The following is a 22546-nucleotide window of genomic DNA, read 5'->3' as shown; positions in this document are numbered from 1 at the left end:
CAAGAAAAGTAAGAATGATTACACACTGTTCCAGGTGATCAATTTCAGTTCACAGTTGGTCATGGTGGAGGGACTGGGAGTCAAAGGGAGCACATAGACAAGTCTAGTACCTGCTAACGCTAACCGATGGAGTAAATAAAGGGGAGAGTGATCCAACATGGGAAGTGAGATACTCAGCAGACTCATAGAATGGCAGATGTCCTAAATAGCACTCTGGCCTCAGAATCAGCCCTAAAGGCATTCGGAGCTGGCTGAAAAGCTCATGAGAGTATTTCAGGCATGGAAAGCCAAGACACTCTGGCAAAAGATCTCTGCGAGTGAGATCCCAGTGGAAAGAACAGGTCATCAAAGAAGGAGGTACCTTTCTCTGAAGGGAGGAGAGAACCTCCACTTTGACTATGACCTTGTCTAAACAAGATAAGAGTCGGAGAACTCAGAGGGCTTCCATAGCCTTGGAAACTCATGACTGGAGCATAGGGAGATTACTGATGCCATAGACAGGAGTGTCAATTGGTAAAGTCAACAACAGGAGTCACTGTGCACTTACTCCTCATGTAGGATCTCTGTCCTTAATGTGCTGTACATTGAGGCTTAATGCTATAACGAGTACTCAAACAATATATTTCACTTTGTGTTTCTATGGGGGTGCAAACTGTTGAAATCCTTACTTAATGCATACTAAACTGATCCTCTGTAAAAAAAAAAAAAAGAAATTATCAATTCCCAACTTGACTCTCACTGGGATTAAAGATGACAATAGGTCTGCTCTGTTTTCATCATCATTAAAAAAAAATCATCTATTATTTTTCACTTTATGTTTCTGTGTGGGAGCAAACTGTTGAAATCCATACTTAATGTATACTAAGCTGATCTTCTGTATATTAAGATAATCGAAAATGAATCTTGATGTGAATGGAAGGGGAGAGGGAGTGGGAAAGGGGAGGGTTGTGGGTGGGAAGGACGGTATGGGGGGGAAGCCATTGTAATCCATAAGTCGTACTTTGGAAATTTATATTCATTAAATAAAAGTTTAAAAAAAAAAGTCAACATAATGAATATATTTGAGGTTAGTGAGAGTTTGTAATACTTTCTAAAAACACTTGTTACAATTTGAATTTTATTAACATTTAATTTGTGATTTTCAACAATATGCATAGATCTAATCAAATATCAGTCTTGTTATATGAATGAAGTTATGAGTTATTTGTATTTTAAGACTAATTAAACTAGATATAAATTACTACAGCTAAAGAAATTTCCCTACCAAATAACATTGGGCAGAATAAATGATTTCTACAAAAATCTATTTATCATATTACTGAAGTAACAGGCTTTTCGCAAATAATTTTGGTCTGAAATTTACTGTGACTAACAAAAATAAACCTCTGTTCCTTGATTATTTTCTCTGATGGTCTGGCTAGACTTCAAAAATTAAAAAAAAAAAATTATTTGGTTTTAAAAGAATCCTATGGTTTACTTCAAAGAAAACCCAATTTTTACCACAAAATAAAATGAGCTTTCTTCAATTTTTCACTGTTTTATGTTGAAAATGTAAATACTTGGGGCCATGATGTATCAGTTTTAAGAATTATTGAGGAGCTGTTGCTGTAGTGTAGGGTTAAAGCCGTCACCTGCAGTGCTCCACTTCCAATCCAGCTCCCTGCTAAAGTGCCTGGAAAACCAGTGGAGGATGGCCCAAGTCTTTGGGACCCTGCACCCACATGGGAGACTCAGAAGAAGCTCCAGGCTCTTGGCTTCAGATCGGCTCTGTTTCTCTACCTTGGCCTCTGCCTCTCTCTGACTCTGCCTTTCAAATAAATAAATAAATAAATCTTTTATTTTTTGAAAAAAGAATTATTGAATAAATTGCATTAGATCATAAATTTTTCAAGATTTAAAAATACAGTGTGTAGTCAGATAGAAACAAGTAATTTAAATTTTAGATTAAATTACTATATCATCACAAAAGCCAACAAACAAGCAGTTTTTCACTTGGTATATTTCATTTATCTGAAAGTAATAATAACCTAATGGGCACATTTATTTATATATACTGAGGTATAAATATCTTAAATATTTTGTTTATGAGAATAGTGTTTATTTCTATTTTTATGAATGCTAAAAGATTGTATGTAGCAAACTAGTATTTGAATATTACTGGAACATGAATATGTTCATTATATACTTCAAAGACAATTTTTAAGGTCTTAAATCACTATCAACATTTATTGATTAAATCTTAAGATAAAATGAAGAGCATAGCTTACAATTAAGCAGAAAATATTTTTAATACCTTTGTGGTCTTGCAATCCATACTTGAATGTGTTTGTACTATTTCTTTTCCTTGTATTTGTCTATATTTTATTTGGTCAGTTTCCTTCTGGTCTCTTCCATCTTCTATAGGGCTTATTTTCTGAGATGTTTCCACAGTAATTGTTCCCAAACTTTGAGAAGTCTGTGTTTCAGAATCACTGCTTTTGGGGAAACAGAAATGGAGTCACAAACCTAAAAAGAAGAGTTGTTACATACACGCCTTTTTATTTTAACACCAAATAACATTATACCATAGATTTTTATATAGTATTTTATTTAACAAGGGCATTTATTGCTTCTCAATGTTAAAAAGGAAAATTAATTTAAATATATGATTACATTATAAAATATGATAGATTATATAGTATTAAATCTCTACTACCATCAATTCTATAGTATTTTTAAGTATTGACTTGGAAAACACATACTTTGCTCTACTTTCTGAGCCAGACCAGAAAGGCTTGATGTTTCTAATAGAAAGTTCTTCCCTCATAAGGAATAAAATTCAGGTATCTGAAGCTTCATCCACTGATTCCAGTATCATCCCTAAGGCCACTCATTATTCAATAACATACCAAGAGACAAAGCAGTAATGAATAAAATGGGGGGGGGATTTCCTGCCTTCATGTTAATTTTATACTAATAAAGGTGCATAAAACAACTAAAGCATACAGTATGTTAATAGTGAAATCCTACAGAGAGGGAAAAAAGCATTTGACAATCTTCATAAATACCTTCAATCAAAAAGCTTACCCAGGTTATGCTACCAAATGAATACTTTTCTTAAGATGTCAGAACTGAAAATCAAGAATCCAGATTAGATTTCAGAATAAAAGAGCTAGGTGCCAATTCCAGAAAAGACCAGAATTTATGAAGGTTTTAGGATCAAGGCAAGGCCACAGCCCAAATCACCTGAAGAACAGGTTCAAAGTAGAAAAGACAGGAGCAACTGTCTGGCTTGCAAGTTAAGCCACCAGTTAGGATGACCACTTCTTATTCCCGCTTTGTGCCACAATTTTTGTTAATTATTTATTTTTATTTATTTATTTTTTTGACAGTCAGAGTGGACAGTGAGAGAGAGAGAGACAGGGAGAAAGGTCTTCCTTTGCCGTTGGTTCACCCTCCAATGGCCGCCGTGGCTGGCGCACTGAGGCTGGCGCACCGCGCACCGTGCTGATCCGAAGGCAGGAGCCAGGTGCTTCTCCTGGTCTCCCATGGGGTGCAGGGCCCAAGGATTTGGGCCATCCTCCACTGCACTCCCAGGCCACAGCAGAGAGCTGGCCTGGAAGAGGGGCTACCGGGACAGAATCTGGCGCCCCGACCGGGACTAGAACCCGGTGTGCCGGCGCCGCAATGCGGAGGATTAGCCTAGTGAGCCACGGCACCGGCTGTGCCACAAATTTGATACTCTGTACCCCATCAGACAGTAACTTCCAATTCTCTTTCCCCCAGCCATTGACTTTCTTTCTGAATTAAACTATTCCAAGTACTTCTTGTAAGTAGACTCATAAAATATTTGTCATTTTGTGTCTGGGCTATTTCATATGGCATATGAACCTGAATCTTTCCTCCATCACAGGAAAGATACAAACACCCAACTACAGGAGGCCCTTAGGACTCCCAAATGTACAAAATGTCCTCACCATAGAATATTACAGTCAAATTGTCAAAATACTAGCACAAGATAGATTTCTAAAACTACAAGAAAAACGCACCAAGTCTCATTAAAATGACAGCAGATTTTTCATTAGGAAACTTTCAGGTCAATAGGTAATGGAATGGAATGTTCCAAGTTGTGAAGAAAAAAAAAAACTGACAAATAATACTATACCCAGCAAATTTGTCTTTCATGAATTAAGGTGAAATAAATACTCAAAGGCAAGCAAAAAATGAGGGAATTCATTACCTCCACATTACTCTTCTAAAATATCTTCACATAAGTTCTGAAACCAGAATTTTTTTTAAAAAAATGAAAGTATTAAACTTATGAGAAATAGAATAAAAGAAATTGAAACAAACAGAAGTTCTTTTTTTCTATCTTTTTTAAAAAAGATTTTTATTTATTCATTTGAGAGGTAGAGTTATAGATAGGTAGAGGGAGAGACAGAGGGAAAGGTCTTCCTTAGTTGGTTCACCCCCCAAATGGCTGTAAGGGCCGTAGCTGTGCCTATCTGAAGCCAGGAGCCGGGCGCTTCTTCCCGGTCTCCCATGCAGGTGCAGGGGTCCGAGCACTGGGGCCATCTTCTACTGCTTTCCCAGGCCACAGCAGAGAGCTTGATAAGAGGAACAGCTGGGACTAGAACCAGTGCCCTTATGGGATGCCGGAGCCACTAGTGAAAGATTAACCTACCGCGCCATGGTGCCGGCCCCAACAGAAGTTTTAAATACAGGCCTAAATCTTTACTTATCAACAATAACCCTGAGGGAGATAATATTTAGACTAATGCATAAGACATTGATAATATGCCCATATTCCATATTGGAGTACCCAGGTTTGATATCCAGGTCTAGTTCTTGACTGTGGCTTCCTGCTAACATAGACCCTTAGAGGCAGCAATGATGGCTGCAGTAATCAGATTTCTGTCACCCAGTGAGCGACCTGAATAACATTCTCAGCTCTCAGGTTTAAACCTGCATCATGCCTTGGACCTTGTGGGCACTGAGGGAGTGAACCAGTGAATGAAAGTGTTCTTTCTCTCTCTGTATCTCAAATAATATAAATAAAATTTAAAAATAATAATCTGAGTGCAAACAGACTAAATTCTCCAATTAGAAGATACATAAATATTGAAAGTCAGAAGGTGTAAAAATATATTCCATGCAAAAGGAAACCACAAGTGAACAGAAATAGCTGTATTTATCTCAGCCAAAATAGGCTTAAAGACAAAAGCTGTAAAAGGATACAAAGAAGATCACAGAGAAGATCACTCACTGAGAGACAGAGAGAGATCTTCCATCTGCTGGTTTGCTCCCAAAATGCTACTCAGGGCTGGGCCAGGACAGGATGGAGAATTCAACCTAGGTTTCCAATGTGAGTAGTGAAGTTCCAACTACTTGAGCCATCATTGTCTGCCTGAAATTGAAAAGCTGAAATTGAGAATGGAGCTAGGACTTGAACCTAGCACTCCAATTTGGAATGTGGGTTTTCCAAGTGTGATACTAAACATCTACCTTAAATTTTATCAACCTTTTAAGAGCTAACATCAGTGTTCTCGAACTATTGCAAAAGGGAGGGAACCCTTTTAAACTCATTCTGAGGCCAGGATTATCCTGATTCCAAAACTAGACAAGATATGACAAAAATGAAAACATATGCCAAAATCCATTATGGACACAAATATAAAATTTCTCAACAAAATAATGGAAATCTATTTCTACAAAATATTAAAATATCACTCACTATAATTAAGTGGGATTTACCAAAGGAATGCTAGGATGTTTGAGCACACACAGATTAATGAACATAAAACATCACAAGCCACTTCCCATATCAGAGTTTTGGTGAAAGCCTTAGCTACTCCACTTCTGATCCAGCTTTCTGCTAATGCATCTTGGCAGATGGCAGATTATGGCTCAAGTCCTTGGGATCCTGCCACTGATGTGGGAAAACCAGATGAGAGTTCTGAGCTCCTAGCTTTGGTCTGGTCTAGCAACAACTATTGCAGGCCTTTGGGGAATGAATCAGTGGACAGAAAAAAACTCTCTCTCTTTTTCTATTTCTCTTTCTGTTTCTCTCTCTTGTTCTTGCCCTCTCTCTTCATATAAGCTGATAAAAATAAATAATAAAAATTTTTAAGATCACATGACCAGAATTAAGACAATAATCATATGATAATCTCAAAATATGCCGGGAAATCATTCAATAAAATACCCATTCATAATTTTAAAAATTGATCAAAATAGGTACAGAAAGAACAAACTTCACCATAATAAAGAATATATATGACAAACACAAAGTTTGAACAAGGAAAAGTAGCAATCATTTCCTCTAATGCCTAGAAGTAGACAAGAATGTACATTCTCAGTGTTTTTATTTAATATAGTATTAGATGTTTTATCTAGAGCAATTAGGCAGGAAAAAGAAATAACAGGCAAACAAATAGTGAGGAAGAGTTGAAATTATTCCTCTTTGCAGAAGACATGATTCTATGTATAGAAATATTTAAAGACTCCAGCAAAAAACTATTAGAAGTCATAGACAAACTCAGTAAGACTGTAGGAATAAAATCAACATATACAAATCAGTAGCATTTTTAAATCCCATAGCAAACTCTCTAACAAAGAGCAATCCTATTCGTGATAGTTATAAAAATATATTATTCATTGGAATAAATTTTAAAAAGCATGTTAAATATCTCTATAATGAAAAATTACAAAACAGCTATTAAAGAAATTGAACATGATAAAAAATGCCTAGAAAGATTCTCTATGTTCATGGATTAGAACAACTAATATTATTAAAATTTCCATATTACCCAATGATTTACAAAATAAACATAATCCTGTCTGTGTGATTATTCACCAGACTAGAATAAGCAATCCTAAAAGTTATATGGAAACACAATTGATTCCCAATAGCCTAAGAAATCTTGAACAAAAAGAAAAAAGCTGCAGGCATCAAAACACTTGATTTCAGGACATACTACAGAATTATAAGAACCAATAAAGTATGGTTCCAGCTAAAAAGCAGACACATTGACCAATGGAACAAAACAGACACCAGAAATGAACCCACAAATCTACAGTAATATGATTCTGGACAAAACTGCCAAAAACATGCAGTTGAAGCAGGATGGCCTCTTCAATAAATGGTGCTGGGAAAACTGGATATCTGCATACAGATGATTGAAGTTTATTTCCCCTAAATCCAACTCTCACACTAGAAAAATCAACTAAAAATGGAAAGAGCTAAATGAAATATCTGAAGTTGCACCAGTAGTGGAAGGAAACATAGGAGAAAGATAAGACCATACACCAAAAGCACAGGCAACAATAGCAAAAACAAACAGCAATATAGCAAACTAAGAAGCTTCTGCAAAGCAAAGGACACGATAAACAAAGTGAAGGTGCATAACCTGCACAATGGGAGAAAACATGTGAAAACCATTAACAGGCCAAAGGATTAATACCTACAATATGTAACAAACTAAAAAATTTCAACAGTAAGGAAATCCAGTTTTAGAATGTGTAAGTGATCTGAATAGACATTTCTCAAAATAATAAATACAAGTAGTCAACAAACATATTTAAAAATACTCATTATCATTAGCCATTAGAAAAATGCAAATCAAAACCAAGTTAGGATGGTTATTATCAAAAAGAAAAAAACAACAAATGCTAGCAAGGATATGGAGAAAAGTAAACCTTATACACTCTTGGTGGGAATGTAAACTATTACAGGCATCATTGGGAATAGTATAGAAGTTCCACAGTAAAATAAAAATATATCTATCAGATGATCCAAATATCTTACTTCTGGGCTTATATCCAAGGGAAATAAAAATCAATATTTTAAAGACATATCCACTCTAATATGTTTATTGCAGCACTATTTACAAGAGCCAATATTTGGACTACCCATTGACAGGTGAATGGATAAAGAAAATATGGTATACATATATATATATATCATATGTCTATACCATATATATATATATATATCTCCATGGATATATATATATATCTCCATCCAATGGGCCATTATTCAGCTCTAAAAAGGATGAAATATTGCCATTTGTAGCAAATAGAACTGGAGGACATTATGGTACATGAAATGAGCCAGATACAGAAATACAAATGCCAGGAGCCAGTGGTGTGGTGCATCGGATTATGTGGCTGCCTGAGACACCAGCATCCCATATGACTGTGTGGGTTCGAATCTCAGCTGCTGGACTCCTTATACACCTCCTTGCGAATATACCTGGAAAAAAGCAGAAGATGGCCCAGGTGCTTGAGACCTTGCCACCCATGTCAAGGACCTAGATGGAGTTCTGGCCTTCTGGCTTCAGCCTCGAGCAGCCCTAGCTGTTGTAGCCATCTGGGGAGTGAACCAGTGTATGGGAGTTCTCTTTCTCCCTCCCTCTCTGTAACTCTACTTTTCAAATAAAAATAAATCTTTTAAAAAATAAATAAAATGCCAGATATTGTCTTATATTTGGAAGCTAAAATAAAAGCTGACTTGAATGTAGAACAGTAATTACTAGAGACCAGGAAGGGCAATGGGTAGGGAGAATAGCTGAAGGCTGAGTAACAAGTATCAAAACAGAGTTAGAGGAAATAAGTTCTAGTTTTCCACAGCAACATGGTGTGAATATTTTATCTTTTAGGAAGAACAAGAGGAAAGGAGATCAAAGACTCTAAACATTAAAAAATGATAAGAAAATGGAAATGGGAATTACCTAATTTGCTCAGCACACGTTGTATGCACAAGCTGAAAAACTACATTGTACAAAATATAGTTTGAACATGATTTGGCTCCTGAACTCATGTATGACTTTAAACCCACAAGTCATAAAATAATGGTACTAAGAACATAACAACATAACATGATTACTGTATATGAAAGGTGAACCTTGAGGGAGGTCCTTGGGTTAATGAGGACATGTCATCAGAAGGTACTTCTTGTGAAAGGGTTGGTTATAAAAGCCCAAGTTGGGCCCAGTCATTGTCTCTGCTTCCTGGCCTCCCATGTTAGCCCTTCCTCTGCACACTCTCCACCATTGGATTTCCCACTTTCATCAGAGGCCAAATCAATGGGGCAACCTGATCTTAGGCCGTGGACTTCCATAGCTGTGTGTTAACTAAACTTTTTCTCTTTATAACGTTAGCTGCTTCAGGTATTTCACAGTAGTAATGAAAAACTTTCTAATACAATATCCCATTAAAATGTTACTATTATATGTTAACTCTAAATTTGAAATCTGAAAAAAGGGAAATTAGGAAAAAAAAGGGAAAACAGAAAAAGTGAGAAAGGTGGAAAGGGTTTTACGACTAAGGTTTAAAATTTCAAAAGAACAAAAATAGTATGATACATTCCTGAACTAAAAAATAAAAGGAAGGTCAAAGATCATCAGTGTCTTTTAAAATACTTTTGAACAAGAATAAAATGCACTGGTTGGGAGATATACAAAGTCAGTCAGAATAAAGATATAGACTCAAAAGCACTTATGATGTGTTTGTGGAAAACTGACAAGACAATAAATAAATGATTTAATGATAAGAGAAAATGCAAGTAGAACCTATAATTGTAAATGAAAAAAATTATTCTTCCTCTTTCCTTCTAAGCTGTCATCTGGGGCTCCTACAACAAAAGACTGATTAACAAGAGAAAAACATATAAGTTTATTGACGTGTGTATCATATTTATTTATTTATTTATTTATTTTTTTGAGAGGCAGAGTGGACAGTGAGAGAGAGAGACAGAGAGAAAGGGTTTCCTTTTGCCGTTGGTTCACCCTCCAATGGCCACCGCGGCCGGCTCGCTGCGGCCGGCGCACCGCGCTGATCCGATGGCAGGAGCCAGGAGCCAGGTGCTTTTCCTGGTCTCCCATGGGGTGCAGGGCCCAAGCACTTGGGCCATCCTCCACTGCACTCCCGGGCCACAGCAGAGGGCTGGCCTGGAAGAGGGGCAACCGGGACAGAATCCGGCACCCCAACCGGGACTAGAACCCAGTGTGCCGGCGCCACTAGGCGGAGGATTAGCCTAGTGAGCCGCGGCGCCGGCTGACGTGTGTATCACATATAATGAATGGGAATATACATAAGTCAGTAGCTCAAAGTAGTGGTTTAGGACTACAGATCATTTAGCATCTTCAACAAAGAACAAAACATTTTTACACAAGTGAAAAGAAAAAAGAAAAAGACCTTGAGTCACAAAGAATAGCAAACTATGAGAAGGCAAATATGTATGACACTAATGATTGGTAAAGGTTAGCTAATAACCCTTGTTTAGTAGGATTCTGTGATGGCATCCCAGTGATTAATCCTTCCTGGTAGACAGAGGGGGAGAGACACTTTTGTAAATTTACATCCTACTTTCATGAGGAAAGTAGAAAGCTTTTCTTAAACCTGCTTTTTCTTAATTGCATCCAGCACAAAATAATCCTTATGCCACACTTATTTATTTTGGGATGGCAATTTTGCAACTCTTTATAATCTAATTAATATATTCATTTATTCTGTGCTTTTCCCTAAAAATTTCACTTTGCCAGGGAAACAAAAATTCTGTTTTCTTTTTGAATGTATAAACAGTTCCTGGTTATCATTCATCACTGAATGGGCACGTTCTGGTAAGTATTATTCAACTATGGGAAATAAATATTAATGAGGTAATAATTATACAGAATAGTATTATTACATATGACTAAGCGCCATTTTTCTCAGTATCCAAATAACTTTCTTGTATTTCAGACTGTAAAAAAGTAAAAGAAATAGAACCTTCTGACGTCCCTAAAGTTCCACTGTAGGATTTCTAATTGAGAATTCTTTGCACCTGACTGATTCCTAGGAGAATGTTCTGTCAGGCAGGAAATTTAACACTTAATCTTCACAGTGAAAAATTGAGTTTTACTGCTAAATAACTTAAATGACAATCCTTTCTTTTAAGAGATATAGTGTGATACATTTCATAAAATATGTGACCTTCTGCATATGCACTAGTATAATGAAGTTAGAATAGAGTGCATTACTTAACTTTATGCATTTATTCATACATACATACTCACATAAACTATACCACTAAATTATGAATACTGTGGTAATACCAAGTGGCTGCAATAAATTTGGTACTGTGACTTGAATTTCCTTGAAGACACATGAGGGTATTTCAAAAAGTTCATGGAAAATGCATATTTTGAGAAAAAATTTGCACCAAAATAAATGCTTCTTTAATTCCATTTTCCATGAACCTGTTGAATATTGTAATAGGTAAATATTTAGTGAATTTTAAATTAAGTAGGATTTCATCTTTAATTGCTTTTGAGAAAAGGGGAAAAGAACCTTGGAAGAGGTAACAAGGAAATGAAATGCAGATTTGGTCCTTCAGCTTTACCTTAATAAATTTGTTTCTTCAGCTTTTTTTTTTTTTTACCTGCCTGAGGTCAAGGGGCTTGACATGATGATAATTTAAAACAGTAGTTTCCAAATTTGTCTGTGTGCTAGAATCAGCTGGGAAGCTTCAAAAACATACTAAAGCCATACCATGTCCCAAACATTGTAATTTATCTGGTTTGAGGTGCGGCCTGAGCTTTGGGATTTTTATAAGAGCTCTAGGTGATTATAATATGCAAACAAGCATTGGTGCTCAGAAAACAATACCCAAAATTATGGCAGTTTGGCATGCAGAATACCTTGAACTAAAGAACTTTGGATAGCCTCAGAATCAAGATCTCTCTGACCTTCTCCTGTCCTCCTTTCTCTTGCCCTTCAGTCTTCTCCAAAGCAAGTCACAAACCAGAATCCCTCCTCCTCAAGGCAAGTCACATAAACTAGAACCTCTGTCTCCCTAAGGCAGGACATACTGCTTAAAAGCATGAAATTTTCCCATACCTTTCAGTGTAAGAGCTGACCATAAAGAAATTCTCTAACCTACCTTGTCTGATAGATCATAAGACCTTCATTAGAGAATGGGCCCTATCATATCTAAGAGGAAGAAATGCCACGTGGAAAGAGCAAGAAAATTCTGAACAAACAGGCCTTGCTGAGTTTCTCGTTTTGGTCCATTACATTAGTTCATACCCTTTTGGTCCAATCACATTTCAATGTTACTGTCCATTCTTAATCATATCACAGCATAAAAATGGAAAGTTTTCCCTGGTTCTTTGAGTCTTCAATACATGTCATGTAAAATTTTGATTAACTACACGTGTTATGCTTTTTTCTTGTTAATCTGTCTTCTGTCAGCCATGACCCTCAGGTAGCACACCTTTCTGCCTCTACCATGTATGGGAACCACATTTTAACATAATTTTCAGATCTCTGTAATTAAGAAAACTATCGATAGGTATCCCAAATTTAAAACAGAATGACTATTGGGAGTTTAAAAACAAAAGAAAACAACAACAAAGTAGAAAAAAAATAAAACATATGCCATTTATAAACAAGACAGAATTTTAAAAACTACAGCAATTTAGATAATCTGTTAGCAATTCTGGCAACACTGAATGTCCCTATTTTCTAGGTATAAAAAAGAGATCTCCATGATTCATTTACCTTTGTGGTTTTACTGATATGTTTCAATTGCATATATGAATTACAGTCAGGGGTAAAATAAAGAAAATTATAGATTTTTAGTATTCTCCTGTTGTTATTCTCTAAGTGTTAAATAACTTAAGACTAGAAATCTGCATAACTTTTAAGAAATAATTTTTAACCACCATTCAATTAAGGTTAGTACAATGACTTTGCATAATACATACATGAAATAATTAGTGAAGATGGTTCTTAATTTAAAGGATGTTAAACAGCTTGTAGACATCTGGTAACAAGCTGAAATGGGTCATTCAAAATTTATCTAACTAAATTAAGGGGGAAAAATGTTTCTCCTCCCAGGTTGGCATGTCACAAGATAACTAAACTGACTTAGTAGGCTTGCCTGGGAATCCTTAGCTGTCAGTGGTGAATATGCAAAGGGCCAGCAAATTAAATCAACCTGCCAAACTGTCAATTTCAAGCCTCATGACTGCATGAAAATAGCATCACTGGAAGAAATCAAGCATTGCCTTCTTTTGGGTTTCCTGGCACCTATTCAAATACTCATGCAGTTGTGGCTAATTTTGCATGCAAATTTCAGTCAATAAGCTCAGAACAAGACCTCCCAAGATATTTCAAAGGATCTGACAGTATTTTTTCTGAATACCAAATCGACAGTAGTTGAAATTCAATCTCCATTTGCCAGTACTTTACATATGCACAGTGTCCCCACCACAGAGCTAAGTTAATGAGAGCCTTACCTGCTTTCACTCACATCCTGCCAGCCGTCCTTGCTAGGGTCCTCAAACACATTGCTCATAACCTTGATGGAGTGATTGAGAACAGTGTGGTGACGACCCACAGAGCACTTTTTCTTGGCAGCTTTAAATTTAACCTTGGTAGTAGTTGTTTTACAATCATATTGCCCAGATCTCACATCCATGATGGCCATCTCAGGTTTAACTTTGTCAGCTGAATGGTGCGGTTTCTCTGTTGGATTCATCAGCTCTTCATTTTCATTTCTCAATGCATTAGCTTCTGCCACTTGTCTCCTCAGGGAAGTGACTTCTCTCTCCAGCTCACTGATTTTTACTTGAAGTTCAGTTTTGTCTTTTTCTACATCTTTACTCTCCTTTAGGAGCTGTTCTAGCTCTTTTTCTCTGGTGTCTGCATCTTCTTGCTGCTGTTGTAAGAGGGATTTCAGGCAATCATTTTCTTGTATTAATTTTTTATTTCCCTCTCTTAATTTCCTCGATCTTTTCTCAAAAGATTTTAGCCGATTTTCCAACTCAATGACCTAAGCAAAAGAGTTTAATTTATGCTTTTAAAAATCCAAAACCATAATCTTCTGTATTTTTATTATCATTTCTGATGAAAAAATTGCAATTAGCACAAGGACAAAATAAATCCATTGTACTTAGTTCTTAAGTAATTCTAAGGTAGCATAGATGAATACATTTAAGAGTGCAATAATACATCTGCTGAATAAAGGACAGATGGTAAGTTAAAATTCTATACAAAGTGACACAGAACTAAGCATGCTAATATACTGCAGAGTTTTCTGAGCTCCTATGTGTCTTGCTTATAGGCTATTTATTATGAAAACATATTTTCAGATAAAAAATTTACACAAAAAGTCCAGAAAAGGATACATAGAAAAAATGTATCATTAATATTTTTCTTTAATACTCAACAATCTTAAAAAACGTAATGACTAAATACAAAACAATCTATGATTATTGAAACTGCTTTTTTTTTTCTAAATTAGGAAACCATGGGGCCAGCATTGTAGCATGGTGAGTAAAACCATCACCTGCAACATCAGCAACCCATCTGGATAGCAGCTCGTGTTCTGGCTATTGAACTTCCAATCCACCTCCCTGTCCCAATTGTTCCAGGTCTGATCCAACTCCTTACTAATGGCGTGGGCAAAGCAGCAGAAGATGGCCCAAGCGTTAGGACCCCTGCCATACATATAGGGGACCCAGATGAAGTTCCTGGCCCTCTGGGGATTGAACCAGTGGGTGGAAGATCTCTCCCTCTCTGTCTCTCTGTCTCTCCCTCTCACTCTGTAACTTTGACCTTCAAATAAATTAATACAAATTTTAAAAAAGAAAGAAAAATATAACTTAGTAGTCAAGTGGTGCTTAGTTTTCTAAGGGCAAGTGGAAATTTTCCTTCTGCTGTCTGAAGATTTGCTGTAATAGATTTACAAGGACAGAATTAAAAGGGGAAAAGGTACACACATTTATTAACATGGTAAAAGGGAAAAATCACCAGACATGGTAAAATCACACAAGTGTGATACCCCTACTCTTGCCCCCGCCAGTAACTCAACAGCAATATATATATACACACACACACACACACACACACACACATATATATATACACACACACACACACACACACACACCCTGTTGTATAAGGGAAAGGAGTATAGGAACTGTAGACAAATTTTAGGGAATGGAAATGATTGACTTTTTTTCTTTTGGAATTTTATTTAAGTTATATAAGTTTCATGTATTTCATGTATACAGATTAAGGAACACAGTAATACTTCCCTCTCTCCCACCCACGCTCCAACCCTTCTTCCTCCTCCCTCTCCCATTCCCATTCTTAATTTTTACAGAGATCTACCTTAAATTTACTTAATGATCATAAAGTTAACCTTACACTAAGTAAAAAAGTTTAACAAATAGTATGAAAACAAAACAAAACAAAACAAAATACTGTTCTTCAACAGAAGAGACAAGGGCTGTAAACAATCATTGACTGACTTTTTAGGGGAACTCAGTGGGCATGGAGAACATACTATGGCCCCCAAGATAGACAATAATTTATAAATAATTCTTTGGGGACCAAAATACAAGACAATGATATGTGACAGAAGTCTGTCCAAGTATGTTGACAGACTGCAATCTTCCTGTGATGTGAGTTTAGTTCATGAAAAGTCAGGAAAGGAAGCAGAGGGAACTATTCCTTCCTTGGCAGGCACAGTCTGCACTTTGAGCTGCTTAGATCACTTTGCAAAAAGCCTCTCCCTATACTGGGAGGGGAGAAACAAGGCACACTCAGAGGTCCTCAACACAATGTTGCTTTGAAGGCCACTCAATGTGTCACAGCTCCAACAGTCTATCAAAAGTCTTAACAATTTTATTTTAACTTCAAATTATTTCAAGCTTGCATATATATATATTTTTTTTTTCATTTATGTCAATATACGATGTTCATGGAGGGCACAGCAAAGGTAACAAGTATTTCCTGACATTAAAGAATTCCAAAAACTATTTGGAAAACAGATACTTGTAAACTGAAACCTAACAAGAAATTTGATCCAGGTGCCATAAGTCTGAACATCCACATAAGAGCAATTAATTCTAATTCATGAACATAAAATTTAATGGAGGAGCTGATTTAGAGTAGATACTGAAAAATAAATGATAAACACTATTCTTTATAAAGCATATTTTACTATTTACAGAATAGTTTTATAAACATCATCTCTTCAGATCAGCTCAAAAACATGAGGCAAGTAGACCAATAATTATCTTTCCAGAACTGAAACAGAAAAAGGAAAGAGGCTGAAAACTTAAATTATACAGAGGTAAACCTTTCCTGCCATGAACTTGGCTTTAACGTTCAGGATTTTACCATACTTCTACCATCCCAGAAGCCATAAGAGAAAGAAGAGCTACCCAGGAATACAGGGAAAATTAATAAAGATTGGAATTAAGAAAGAACCAGGGTTATACCAGAAATGTAAATGATTGGAAATTGATATGAATGCATTTTTACTTTCAAAGCAAAATTCTTGAAATCAGAAACTTTTCAGATGTGTTGACAACTGATGTGATCATTAAAGTAAAGTAACAGGAGGTGGGGTGTTTGAAGGGTAAATTAGGTGATAAATGAAGAGTCTCATGAATGGATTAATGCCCTTATAAGAGATCCCAAAGACCTAGCTAGCTCCTGACCCATGTGAGGACAAAGCTAGAAGGTAAGCACAGTAAGCAGGCCCTCAGCAGATGTCAAATCTGTGAGTACCTTGATTTTGGATTTCTCAACTTAAACTTCAAAAATTATGAGAAAGAAATCTGTGTTGTTTATAAGCTACTCAGTATACTAGTATTTAGTTATAGCAGCCATAAAGGACTAAGACCATAATCAATGATGCAAAGTAATATTACAGAAATGTACAAGTCAAAATTATACGGGTTCTTAACATTTTCCAGTTTACTGAACTTGTGAATATGTAAGCTGTTTCCTAAACATAAGTTTCAGTCATCTCAGATTTACTTATACTTCTGTACACCTATTGTTCTTTTGAGTTCAACTTCCTTCATTTAATTCAACAGTAGTTTACTGGTTGGTTATCGCACCCTGGAGCATAGATATTTGCCAACACAGTTTGAAGAATATCACCTAATTTTAATCGCTTCTATGTCACCATATAATATACTTACCTACTATTGGACCTATGTTCTTATAGGAAATATTCTTGATCTGAGCATAAACTTATAATATTTTAACCAAACTATAGTTGATCTTGTATATTTCTGTGAAAGAGATTTTATTGCTCCTTCTCATTGCAATACTTTATTGGAGAGCTGGGAAATGTGATAAAAAATATAGTGTTCATGAAAACACAAACTTAATTCTTCCAAATCACTCTATCTCTGAATTTTATTATACTTTCATTAAAGGATTGCTCCAGACAAATAAGGAATATCACTACTTTATATGCTCTTCAATTTCCCTCAGTGGATCTTTAATTACTACCCAAACAGTACACTTTCCATAATTAATTTCAATTCCAGAGTAGACTGGGTAGAATAGACTTTATTTTAAATATGTATTTTGTGCAAGAAAATAAACTTTTTTTAAAGGGGCTTAGATAGTGGTGGTATAAAAGTATTAATGAGAAGCAATATTTGGGGCTGGTGTAGCGGCATAGTGAGTGAGGCAGCCATCTGCCGTGCTGGCATCTCATATGGGCGCTAGTGTGGCCTGGGAAAGCAGTAGAGGATGGCCCAGGTCCTTGGACCCCTGCACCCTCATGGGAGACCCGGAGGAAGCTCCTGACTCTGGACTGGCTCAGCTCTGGTCATTGAGGCCAAGTAAACAAGTGGATGGAAGACCTCTCTCTCGGCCTCTCCTTCTCTCTGTGTGTAACTCTGACTTTCAAATAAATAAATAAATCTTTTAAAAAAAAGGAAGCAATATGATCTGAAGGAAAATGGAATCTTAAATCAGATGTGTATTGTCCAGTTCTAGCTGGTTTAGCTAATAAAATATTTAACCTTTATCTATGAAATGGGAATAGTAATATTTGTAAGTTTGTTATATTAAATATGATGGCAAACCACAGTTCCTCACACAGGTAATTCTAAATAATTTACCATTATTGTCATTATTGTTTCTATTATTACTAATTTTTAAAAAATGTTTATCTTCATGTACTTGAATGGCAGAGCAAGAGATAAAGATAGAAAGAAAAGAGAAAGAAGAGAGAGAGAGAGAGAGAGAGAGAGAGAGAGAGAAACAAAAGATTGCCCATCCTCTGACTTACTCCCCAAATGCCCCAACAGTCAGGAGTCCACAACTCCTGAGTCTCCTGTGTGGGTGGGAGGGGCCCAAACACTTAAGTCCCAGGATGCTTTACCAGAAATCTGGCTTGGAAGCAGAGTACCTGGGACTCAAACTAAATACTCCTATATGGGATGCAAAAGTCCCAACTGACCACTTATCCCACTGTGCCACAACATCTGCCCCTATTACTAATCTTAATACCTTTCTTTTTTAAAAAAAGATTTATTTATTTATTTGAAAGTCAGAGTTACACAGAGAGAGAAGGAGAGAGAGAGAGAGGTCTTCCATCCGCTGGTTCACTCCCTATTTGGCCGCAACCATCAGAGCTATGCCAATCTGAAGCCAGGAACCAGGAGCTTCTTCCCGATCTCCCAAATGGGTGCAGTGGCTGAAGGATTTGGGCCACATCTACTGCTTTCCCAGGCCATAGCAGAGAGCTGGATTGGAAGTGGAGCAGCTGGGTCTTGAACCGGTGCCCATATGGGATGCCGGCACTGCAGGCGGTGGCTTTACCTGCTATGCCACAGCGCCAGCCCCTAATCTTAATACCTTTCTAAAAAAACTATTTGAAATAAAATATAATTTCTTGTGGTAAATAAGCTGCATTATCTAATAAAAAAACCTTAAACTTTTAATTAAAATAAAACATTCATAAACAAATGTAGTAAATAAACATGAAATATGAAATTTCAATTTTGGAAATTCGTATTTTTTTGACTAAAACTCGTGAAAATTTTACACATGTTGGAACTCAGAACAGAATCCCCAAGTACAGCACATAGACATCCTGAGTCCTTTATACTGAAGGGCACTCAAGGGCCTCAGAAACAAGGTCTCTCTGACCTCCTGGGCTTATGTCTCCTGGCCTCTCCTCTCATGAAGTGAATCATACAAACTAGAATTCCTATTCCCTAAGGTTTGTCATTGAAACTAGAATTCATCTCAATCAAAAGAAGTTATAAGATCCAGAAAGGTCACTTTCTTTTCTTTCTTGAACACCTACGGTCCAGAGAAACGAACCTAATGAGAGAGATCAAGAGTCTGAGCAAACAGGTGTTCCACAACACAGTCTATTACCTTTAGTTGACACCTTTCCCTGCAATCACATTTATTTGTGATTGTTCATTCTCCATCAAACCAACCCATAAAAATAGAGTTCTCCCAGGATCTGAGGGTCTTTATTTCTGAATACACATAGCACATAAAACCTGAATTAAATATATTTGCTATGCTTTTCTTTTGTTTACCTTTCTTTGTTATGGGAGAGTCAGCTGTGACCCTGATGACAATGATAGGAAGGAAAGTTACCACACCGGTCAGCCATACACGTGAAAATTGAAAATGTGCCTTTAAAGTCTAATGTGATTCTATGGTTTATCATAAGAACTGGTGAAAAGTATTTGTATTTAAGTATACGATTAGAGCAAACAGTAACTCAATGACAGTACTTTTTTTTTTTTTTTTTTGGACAGGCAGAGTGGACAGTGAGAGAGAGAGACAGAGAGAAAGGTCTTCCTTTTGCCATTGGTTCACCTCCAATGGCTGCCGCGGCCAGCGCGCTGCGGCCGGCGCACCACGCTGATCCAATGGCAGGAGCCAGGTACTTTTCCTGGTCTCCCATGGGGTGCAGGGCCCAAGCACTTGGGCCATCCTCCACTGCACTCCCTGGCCACAGCAGAGAGCTGGCCTGGAAGAGGGGCAACCGGGACAGAATCCGGCGCCCCGAACGGGACTAGAACCCGGTGTGCCGGCACTGCAAGGCAGATGATTAGCCTATTGAGCCACGGCGCCGGCCTCAATGACAGTACTTCTAAAGACATTGGTAAGGGAAAGTACACAGCACCTACTAAAGTGTTCTTTAGTGTATACTCTCTAAAACTGTTAGGCTGAATCTAAGACTCTAAAAGTAGAAAGAGGTTAGGCATTCAGCTCAGTTTGGGACACCTCCGTCTACACTGGAGTGCCTGGACTTGAGTCCCAGCTCCACCTTCAAGTCCAGCTTCCTGCTAATGCAAATCATGAAAGGTAACAGATGATGATGTCTTAAGTAGTTGGATTCCTGGCACACATGTGGAAGACCTGGATTGAGTTCTGGGGCCCTGGATTCAGGCTTGCTCAGCTTCAGCCATTAAAGGAGTTTGGGGAGTGAAGCAGCATTCATTCCTTCTCTCTCCCTCTGCTTTTTTTTTTATTAAAAGATTTATTTATTTGAAAGGGGAAATTACAGAGATAGAGGGAGAGGGAGAAAAATAAAGAAGAGGAAACCAGAAGCTTCTTCCAGGTCTCCTAAGGGTGCTGGAGTCCAAGCACTTGGACATTTTCTACTACTTTCCCAGGGGCATTAGCAGACAGCTGGATCAAAAATGGAGGAGCCAGGACATGAACCAGTACCCATATGGCATGTCAGTGTTGTAGGCAGTGCCTTAGCCTGCCAGGCCCTCTCTCTCTATTTCGAATAAATAAAAATTAATTCACTCTTAAAAACAAAAAAGGTAAATTTCAACATATATTTGGGAACAGGAGTCTGGGGGATTGTTAAAGGCATTTGGTTTGAGTGTTGTACATCAGTTCACGCTGTTTATTTTCCTTTTAGTAATGCACATTTAAAATAATTTACCAAATGGAAATAAATCACTTGATATTGTAAATTGGTGTATATTAGCTCTTAAAGCTGCCATTAAAAAGTGCCACATAGTGTGTTTCTTAGACAACAAAAATTTACTTTCTCACAGTTTTAAAATCTAGAAATCTAAGATCAAGGTACTCAGGTATCAGTAGGTTTCATTTCTTATGAGGCCTCTCTTATTATCTTGTAAATGATAATATTTTTTTCCCTGTATCTTTGCAGAGTCTTCCGCTCTGTGTTTGTATTCTAATTTCCTTTCCCTATAAGGATGTCAGTCAGACTGAGTTATGGCCCGACCTAATAATCTCATTTTAGCTTAATCATATCTTTAAAGACCCTATATCTAAATAAAGTTACTTTCTGAAATATTAGAGATTAGAACATCAACATAAATTTGGGGAAGAGGCATGCAATTCAGCCAAAAACAGTGTGAAGTACTGATTCATTTTTTAAAAAATAATCTATGTATATATTTCATTTCCAGTACATAGAAATACTGTTTTCCTCTTGCTACTACTCTCTTTTAAATCCATTTTGAGTGAATGAATGATACACACACACACACACACACATATAAACAACGAAACTCAAACACAAGGAATTGTGACTCATGGATCTATGTTAGGTTAATACAGAAAAGAATATGTTAGTATAAAAATAATTTCTATTGGGTTTTTCAGCTCTTAAAATAGATTTCTGGATTCACCATTATAGTAGTCATGTATGGCAGTTGACATACTGAATGTTTTTAGGGTTTCTACCCTAAGTCAGTAAATACTAGCATAATCTTACAAATTCATAGAAACAAAAAGTATACAAGAGATGGCAAACAAAAATACTGCTCTGGAACAAAGATGGCAGCCTAGTATAAACTATATGACAGCTTAGCTGGTAATGCATAGGTTATTTAAATTGTTCATTTTACCTCAAGATAAATGAAAAGGTACATTCCTTGCTCTGTGTCATTATGTTAACCTGATGTATGTCATTCAGTAATCATGAGATGACAGCATTTGATACCTGACCATATGGCAAGTGTTCCAAGTATGGAAAATCACATCATCTGTTGTAAATCACTAGATCTACTACAAGTGAATTCACAGAAGCAAGAAATATAAGTAGCTACATTGATATTTTTGTTTATATATTTGTGCACCTACAGCATTACCTAAGTATTAAAGATTTATTTTTAAAAATCCAGTGTAGGTGTAGCCAAATGAGTTATAAAGAATTTAAAGATATTTTCTTTACATGAGTTAACACAATCAAGCCCACTTAATTGTCTTTATACAGCAAAAATATAAATTAGATGTATAATTGTCAAGATAATGTTATAATTTTAAAATAGTATTTTATTAATGATAGGGATGCTATCTTATATTTACAGGATTGACGTAGATTTTCTTATTAAAACATAGAGAGCTACACTAAATCATATGGGTATAAATTTTTATCTAAAACGAGATAAGTCATGTATATTTTCAAATTTAAAATTAAAATATAAACATATTACCATTTTACTACAATAGAGCTATAAGTATGCTCAGTTTTTTAGTACAAATACTGTAAATTTGTATGTTTGTTGAAGTATAGTGGAGTCTCATCATGACCTTTTAGTTAAATTCCTAACTAATATGCACATATAGTCTAAATTCTGTCAATTTCTATTGTCTTCATTCTCTTTATTTTGTGTTTGAAAATATTTCTAATCTATGTCAACAAAAGCACAAGTATTTATACATTTATTTCACTAACATTGATTTCTTTAACCCCATTTTGGCAAGCCAATGATTTTGAATTATGAATTTAAATTAAGGATTCACATAA

The 22546-nt window shown here is 36.4% G+C and overlaps 1 protein-coding gene across 11 annotated transcripts in view; it reads right to left on the bottom strand.

Annotated features, from left to right (window-relative positions):
* Positions 1-22546, bottom strand: part of CNTLN (centlein) — a 388354-nt gene that overhangs the window by 123341 nt on the left and 242467 nt on the right. For 6 of the 11 annotated variants that reach the window (XM_008254476.5, XM_070052688.2, XM_051845257.3 and 3 more), the window contains 2 exons: positions 13263-13798; positions 2294-2474 (listed from right to left, as the gene is read on the bottom strand). In XM_008254476.5, coding sequence (XP_008252698.5) covers positions 2294-2474; positions 13263-13798 — 717 coding nt within the window. The remainder of the gene's footprint in view (positions 1-2293; positions 2475-13262; positions 13799-22546) is intronic. The other 5 variants (XM_070052657.2, XM_089317500.1, XM_051845263.3 and 2 more) reach the window with 2 other exon arrangements.

The sequence above is a fragment of the Oryctolagus cuniculus genome, chromosome 1 (genome assembly GCF_051225735.1).
Source record: "Oryctolagus cuniculus isolate XC-2025 breed Fujian yellow rabbit chromosome 1, ASM5122573v1, whole genome shotgun sequence".
NCBI lineage: Eukaryota > Metazoa > Chordata > Mammalia > Lagomorpha > Leporidae > Oryctolagus > Oryctolagus cuniculus.
The sequence above is the reverse complement of the archived record's forward strand: the minus strand, read 5'-3'. Positions and strand labels throughout refer to the sequence as shown.